Below are 8140 nucleotides of genomic sequence, written 5' to 3'. Positions count from 1 at the left end.
ATTTGGTGACCCTATGTTGCTGGTTTGATTATGACTAGCACATATGCCCGTGCGTTGAAACGGGAAAAAAATGATGTTTTGTGCAAGCATAATGTCTCACAGCACCGGGGTCAAATGATACCACATTAGTATAGTAGAACGTACCACTTCCTCTTAAGATTTCAGAAATGACATATCATGGACAGGGTATAGAGCTCCGAAGAGTATTCTCCTTCCGTCATCGGTTGCTAAATCAGTAACGCCCAGCGTTGTGTGCGATGGAGCCCTTACCGCTGTTCACAACTGAACTCTTTATTTTATTTTAATCCTTCAGATTTGTCGGGTCAGGGATCCTTCGGTTTTGTTGGATCAGAAGTAAGAGCACCGGGACTTCAAGGACGATGTAGATTGTCGAAGGCTAAGTTGCAGAGTGCATGGGCAGCAGTACTAGAGCAAGAACCTCGCGTGTGACGGAGCTGTGGTGGTAGAGAAGCAAAACTCAACGACTAACTCTACAAGCTCTGGTCACTCTTTTAAAAAATCACTAACGTAATCATATCTCACTCCATTATGCAAATCTTATTTCTGGTTTTTTGATTCCATTTCAGTACTTGTACCTTTTTACAATGCGTTTAGTGCATATGAATGAAGTATATTGATTTATCTTCTACCTATGGTTTGCTGTGCTTTATTGGTGCTCAACGTTTTTAACATGTTGGCATGCATATTACTAAATTTGGTCAAGCAACCCGCCAACAGATACAAAGAAGGTGAGTTTATAATGTGTAATACCCGTTTACTTTTTCTTTTTATCCTGCAATGCGCAATACTTAAATGGAATTCAATTATTGATGTTTGCTTTATGCGGTTGAAAAAAGAATCTCAAATTTGGTGACCCTATGTTGCTGGTTTGATTATGACTAGCACATATGCCCGTGCGTTGAAACGGGAAAAAAATGATGTTTTGTGCAAGCATAATGTCTCACAGCACCGGATTCATTATGAAGAAGATGCTGCAAGCAGCATCCTTCTACAAAATGAACATAAAAAAGATACATTGCAATTTAGCCGTGTTCATATTTTCTTTGTAGGGCATATTCTCCCACTGATTCCATTTATGAAGAAAAGGTGCATCAAGATTGGTGAAGGACACGTGGCATCTTTTGGGGAGGGTCTTATCAGATGCAATGTGAGACCAGGTCGTATAGGATTATTTTCCTTCTTATTATTCCACTGCTCTATAAAGAACCTCTCGGCCGCGGCCTCTCGCTGCCCCGAAGGCCGGCCACTTTGTCTCAGCCTTTGTCTCTCTGGTTCCCAGCCAACAAAGAAAGACCACGGCGAGTCGGCGACGGTACACGGAACCAATCGCATGGGCCTCCTCGACCAGCTCTCGGACGACACGGTCGCCGGCCCGCGGCCGGACCACGGTCTCGGCAGGCTCCGAAAGTACTCCTCCTTTTCGCCCTCCTCGTCAGCCGCGCCGACCACGGACGTCCAGCCGACGGTGACCCGCAGCATCAGCATCTCCCGGCCGCCGTCTCTCTCACCCCCGTCCGGCGAGTCGACTTCCTTGCCGTCCTCCCCGGCCAGTGCGCCGGACTCTCCGTTCGCAGCAGGTGGGTCTCCGCCTCTGTTTCTTGGCCTCTACCTATGATTTCGTTCTTTGATTAGGATCGGTGTGTGACTCTGTCTCTGTGTGCCGCTCATCGACCGTGACCGCTTCTGTTGTATCTGCGATATGTTGATCCGTGGGTATGGGGCAAGAAGAACATGAACTTTTGCTTAATACATCATGGCTTGTTGCTCGAGCTCGATCCAGCCACAGAATCAGATATGTGCCCAATTCTGTTGCAGACGCAGAGTTCTATCTGAAATCAGTCGTTTCCTCTGAAATTCCTCCTCGTTAAACTGTTCTTCTATCCGAAACTTTATTCAGAAAAGTTATGCCAAGTTGTGGACACTGCATCAGTGGTTAATCTGCCTGAACTGTTGCAGGTAGCAGTAGCACGCCGAGGGTGGACGGCTGGAGGGCGTTCCGCCGGAAATCCAAGATGGCCAACGTCGACGTCGTCCGGGAGGAGGCGACCGTCGGGCCCAGGAGCCCCATTGTGTACGACTGGTACGATTTAAACGTCACCTTCACTCTCACTCCATGCTCCTTGCACCATACCAATTGTTAGCGAGGGAAAGGAGGGAGTAATGCACCGTAGTGCTTGCCGATCTATTAGCTCTGCATATATACAGTTCGAGTACATCCGTTGTGCAATCGTGCGCATGATCGTGCGCCTAGTGCGCAGAGAGGGGGAAGACTAGGTCATGTCTAGAGAGAACTAGTCAACCAGCAGATATCCGTTGACACCCCGCCGCAGGTTGAGCGTCCGGTGGCCGGATGCACAAACTGGACCGAAATTCTTGGAAGGCAGCAGCGGGTAGGCCCTTCGTCATCATGTCGGCAAATTGCTGCGCCGTCGGAACGTGTAGAACACGGAGTTCACCGAGCGCCACCTTCTCCCGGACAAAATGTATGTCGAGCTCGATGTGCTTGGTGCGCCGGTGATGGACGGGGTTGGCTGCCATGTAGACACTGGAGATGTTGTCGCAGTACACGACTGTGGCCTTGGGGACGCTGACGTGTAGCTCGCCCAGGAGCTGCCGGAGCCAGCAGCATTCGGCGACGACGTTAGCGACGGAACGTTACTCGGCCTCTGCACTCGATCGGGAGACCGTGGCTTGGCGCTTCAAGTACCAGGAGATCAGGGCGTCGCCGAGGAAGATGGTGTAGCCGGAGGTGGAGCGGCGTGTGTCGGGGTAGCCTTCCCAGTCTGCGTCCGAGTATGCGACGAGGTCGAGCACATGGGAGCGATGAAGATGAAGGCCGTGCGACGTCGTCCCCCGCAGGTACCGGAGTATGCACTTGACCAGAGCCAAGTGTTGATCCCGAGGGTCATGCATATGAAGGCATGCTTGTTGGACGGCGTAGGCGAGATCGGGGCGAGTCATGGTGAGGTATTGGAGCGCCCCGACCAAGCTCATGTACTCCGAAGGATCAGTGACTGGTGCAGCATCAGACGCGGACAGCTTGGCGCGCGTGTCCACTGGCGTCGGCGAGGGCTTGCACTCGACCATGTTGGCACGGTCAAGAAGCTCCTCTGCATATTGGCGCTGTGACAAGAAAAATCCGGAGCTGCTGCGCGTGACGCTGATGCCGAGGAAGTAGTGGAGGGAGCCAAGATCCTTCATCAAGAACTCGGCGAAGAGGCGCTGCTGGATGTGGTGAAGAAGGCGGCTCGACGAGGCGGTGAGGACGATGTCGTCGACGTACAAGAGAAGGTACGCCAGGCCGCCGTCGTGGGAGTACACGAACAACGACGGATCAGCGCGCGCCGCCGTAAAGCCGACCGCACGGAGGAAGGCGGCGAATCTGTCGGACTAGGTGCGTGGGGCCTGCTTGAGGCCGTACAACGACTTGTCGAGGAGGCAGACGTAGTCGGGGTGGTCGTTGTCGACGAAGCCGGCCGGTTGTTGACAGTAGACACGCTCGGCCAGTTGTCCGTGGATAAAGGCATTGTTCACGTCCATTTGATGGACGGCCAGTTTCGCGACACGGCAATGGCAAGCACGGCACGAATGGTGGCATACTTGACGACAGGGCTGAAAGTTTCGTCGAAGTCCAGACCGGGCTGTTGTGAGAAGCCACGCACCACCCATCGAGCTTTGTACCGTTCCAGCGAGCCGTCCGCCTTGAGCTTGTGACGGAACATCCATTTCCCGGTGACAATATTAGCACCAGGGGGGCGTGGCACCAGCGTCCAGGTTTTGTTCGCCATCAACGCCCTGTACTCTTCCTGCATAGCTGTTAGCCAGAACGGATCGCGCAATGCCGTGCGCACGGTTTTTGGTATGGGATAGATGGTGGTGACTTGTGCTTGGAGTGCGTACTTGGGATTGGGCGGGAATATGCCACGGACACCACGAGTGGCCATGCGATGCGTACGCGCGAGTGGTGCAGGAGGCTGTGGTTGCTGGGCAGGTGGGGATGGTGTGTTGGTCGGCAGAGGCGAGGGTTCTGGTGTGCACGGGGAGGGCTCTGGTGTGGGCGATCGACATGGTGGGTCGTGAGGGGCGGGGGCTGGCGGGGACGGGCACGAGGACGGTGGCGACGCCGGTGCTGGGGTGGGTGGTAAGATGGTGGGACGAGGGACTGGCGGCTGATATGTATCATCGTCAGCAATAGTCAGGGGGTGTGTCGTAGGTGCAGGAGTGTGATAGGGGAAGGTGAAGGAAATATGCCCTACAGGCAATAATAAAGTTATTATTTATTTACTTATTTCATGATAAATGTTTATTATTCATGCTAGAATTATATTAACTGGAAACATAATACATGTGTGAATACATAGACCAACATAGTGTCACTAGTATGCCTCTACTTGACTAGCTCGTTAATCAATGATGGTTAAGTTTTCTAACCATAGACATGAGTTGTCATTTGATTAACGGGGTCACATCATTAGGAGAATGATGTGATTGACTTGACCCATTTCGTTAGCTTAGCACTTGATCGTTTAGTATGTTGCTATTGATTTCTTCATGACTTATACATGTTCATATGACTATGAGATTATGCAACTCCCGTTTACCAGAGGAACACTTTGTGTGCTACCAAACGTCACAACGTAACTGGGTGATTATAAAGGTGATCTACAGGTGTCTCCGAAGGTACTTGTTGAGTTGGCGTATTTCGATATTAGGATTTGTCACTCCGATCGTCAGAGAGGTATCTCTGGGCCCATTCGGTAATACACATCACTATAAGCCTTGCAAGCATTGTAACTAATGAGTTAGTTACAGGATGATGTATTACGTAACGAGTAAAGAGACTTGTCGGTAACGAGATTGAACTAGGTATTGAGATACCGACGATCGAATCTCGGGCAAATAACATATCGATGACGAAGGGAACAACGTATGTTGTTATGCGGTTTGACCGATAAAGATCTTCATAGAATATGTAGGAGCCAATATGAGCATTCAGGTTCCTCTATTGGTTATTATCCGGAGACATGTCTCGGTCATGTCTACCTAGTTCTCGAACCCGTAGGGTCCGCACGCTTAACGTTCGGTGACGATTTGTATTATGAGTTTATGTGTTTTGATGTACCGAAGGTAGTTCGGAGTCCCGGATGAGATTGGGGACATTACGAGGAGTCTCGAAATGGTTGAGACGTAAAGATTGATATATTGGACGAATATATTCGGACATCGGAAAGGTTCCGAGTGATTTGGGTATTTTTCGGAGTACCGGAGAGTTACGCGAATTCGTCAGGGAGTATATGGGCGTTATTGAGCTTTAAGGGAAAGAGAATGGAGAGGCTACGTGTCCCCCAATGCTTAGTCTGAATTGTACTAAGGGGAGGGGCGGCGCCCCCTCCTTCCTTCTCTTCTACTCCTACTACTTGGAAGGGCTCCTAGTTCTACTAGGAAAGCGGGAATCCTACTCCCGGTGGGAGTAGGACTCCCCGAGGGCGCGCCATACAGAGGGCCGGCCCTCCCCCTCCTCCACTCCTTTATATACGGGGATGGGGGAACCCCTTGGAGACACAACAATTGATCATTGATCTTTTAGCCGTGTGCGGTGCCCCCCTCCACCATAATCCACGTCGGTCATATCGTGGCGGTGCTTAGGCAAAGCCCTGCGCCGGTAGCATCATCATCACCATCATCACGCCGTCATGCTGACAGAACTTTCCCTCGAAGATCTACTAGATCGGAGTTCATGGGATGTCATCGAGCTGAACGCGTGCTGAACTCGGAGGTGCCGTACGTTCGGTACATGGATCGGTCAGATCGTGAAGACGTACACTACATCAATCGCGTTGTGCTAACGCTTCCGCTTTCGGTCTACGAGGGTACGTGGACACACTCTCCCCTCTCGTTGCTATGCATCATCATGCTCCTGAGTGTGCGTAGGATTTCTTTGAAATTACTACGTTCCCCAACAGTGGCATCCGAGCCTAGTTTTATGCGTAGATGTTATATGCACGAGTAGAACACAAGTGAGTTGTGCGTGATACAAGTCGTTCGGTGGTATTGTTGGATGAAGCGGACCGGACCAACATTACGCATACGCTTACGCGAGACTGGTTCTACCGACGTGCTTTCCACATAGGTGGCTGGCGGGTGTCAGTTTCTTCAACTTTAGTTCAACCGAGTATGGCTACGCCCGGTCCTTGAGAAGGTTAAAACTACACTAACTTGATGAACTATAGTTGTGGTTTTGATGCAGGGACGGAGCCAGGATGAAATGCGAGAGGGGGCAAATATGTAGTATAATTTTTTTTCCAGAGAACTATATACGAACTAATGGCTAGATCACTTAAAACCCCAACCACACAAGCACATATATAGTGTGTACGAAGTAAAGTCATATATTTCATGAATATACTTATGAAAAGTTCATTCCCAAAGTAAATGTAAACTAACCACTTAAGGCACAAAAACTTGAGAAATCAATATGGCGTTCCTTTTTATTCATACGGCCCAAATTTCTAAGCTTCAAGCTGCAAGGAAAAGAAACATCTTTAAATATGAGAGAATTAAATACTGATAAATAAATAAAATAAGCTTGAGAACATTACCTCCTTCCGTTTCATCCCACGTCGGCTTTTCACATGAAAACGTTTAACTATCACCTCATTAGTAATATTATCTAGCATTTCCTTTTCTACGAAGCAAATAAGGCTATTGCTCAAATAATCATCACCCATCTTGTTACGTAAAGCATTCTTCACAAGCTTCATTGCGGAGAAGCATCTCTCAACAGTTGCAGTGGCAACAGGAAGAGTCAGTACTAATTTCAAAAGTCGATAGACAAGAGGATAAGAAAAGTGCTTCTTCATAGATACCATCAATTTAGCCAGATCATTGATAGTTTCCAAGCTAGCAAATCTTGTATCATTGCGTACATTATGTATGTACGGGCAAAGCTCCTTCTCAAGATGCTCCAACTCAGTATCACTAAAGTCATTAGGATAAAACTTAGCCAACTTCAACAACTTCTCATGATCATAGTGACTAAACTGACCGCTTGGGTTGAAAGCAGACATACAACAAAGCAACTCATTGTTTACCTCATTGAATCTGCGATTTAGTTCTTCTGCCAATAAATCCAAGACAACAAAAAAACAATCAACTCCATAATGATGCCCATTATTAATGCCAGTCCTCTGCCTTGGCTTCTTTGGATTTACGTACTCCTTTTCCATGTCCACAACCGAGATATCATTCTTGTCGCAAAAAGAACATACCTTGCTCAGGAGAGAATTCCATCCATGTTGAGATCTAAGCTTATCTAGCTCTCGCTTAACAGATTCCACATCTGATATAGCATTTACAATGTCCATATCCTTTCTCTGAAATGTTTTTGACAGCCCATTCATTAAAGCTAATATAATCATCATCATGTGTAGAAAGAATGCAGAATCAAATGAACGGAAATATTTTAGAAGACCACTGGCTTGACATTGCTTAGTAGCATCCGAGCCCTCTTCCTCCACGCACTCTAGAACTTTTACCACCGAGGTAAACATCTTCGACAAACTTGACAAAGTGGTATAGTGAGAATTCCATCTTGTATCTCCTGGTCTTTGAAGAGAAAGCTCCTGGTTTAATCCGGACCCTGTAGCAATCTCTCCCTTACCAATTGCTTTCCTCACTTCTTCTCGATGGTTCTCTCTAAGTTTATCCTTTCTCTTGCAAGATGATCCAACGAAATTCACCAATAATGATATCATATCAAAGAAATCTCCAACATCAAATATCTTTTTTGCAATGGCCACAACAACCAAGTTAAGTTTATGAGCAAAACAATGTACGTAATAAGCTGAGCTGTTCTCCCTCATAATCTTGGCTTGCAAACCATTAAACTCACCTGCCATATTACTGGCCCCATCATAACCTTGTCCTCTCACTTGGTGTAGACTCAAGCCAAGCTTTGCAATTATAAAATCAATTTTAGACTTGAGATAAGCAGATGTTGTTTCCCCCACATGAAGAACACCAACAAACCTCTCATTTGATAGCCCACATGTATCTACATAACGTAGAACCACTGCCATTTGCTCTTCGTCAGAAACATCACGACATTCATCAACTAATA

The 8140-nt window shown here is 47.9% G+C and overlaps 1 protein-coding gene across 1 annotated transcript; it reads left to right on the top strand.

Moving 5' to 3' along the window:
* The first annotated feature begins 1272 nt into the window (after positions 1-1272).
* LOC123152989 (dormancy-associated protein homolog 3-like) lies at positions 1273-2162 on the top strand. The gene is made up of 2 exons (XM_044572326.1): positions 1273-1598; positions 1978-2162. Exons 1-2 carry the CDS (start codon positions 1352-1354, stop codon positions 2160-2162), a joined length of 432 nt encoding a protein of 143 aa, XP_044428261.1. The 5' UTR covers positions 1273-1351.
* Positions 2163-8140: the final 5978 nt, after the last annotated feature.

The sequence above is a fragment of the Triticum aestivum genome, chromosome 7A (assembly GCF_018294505.1).
Source record: "Triticum aestivum cultivar Chinese Spring chromosome 7A, IWGSC CS RefSeq v2.1, whole genome shotgun sequence".
Classification (NCBI taxonomy): Eukaryota; Viridiplantae; Streptophyta; class Magnoliopsida; order Poales; family Poaceae; genus Triticum; species Triticum aestivum.
The sequence above is the reverse complement of the archived record's forward strand: the minus strand, read 5'-3'. Positions and strand labels throughout refer to the sequence as shown.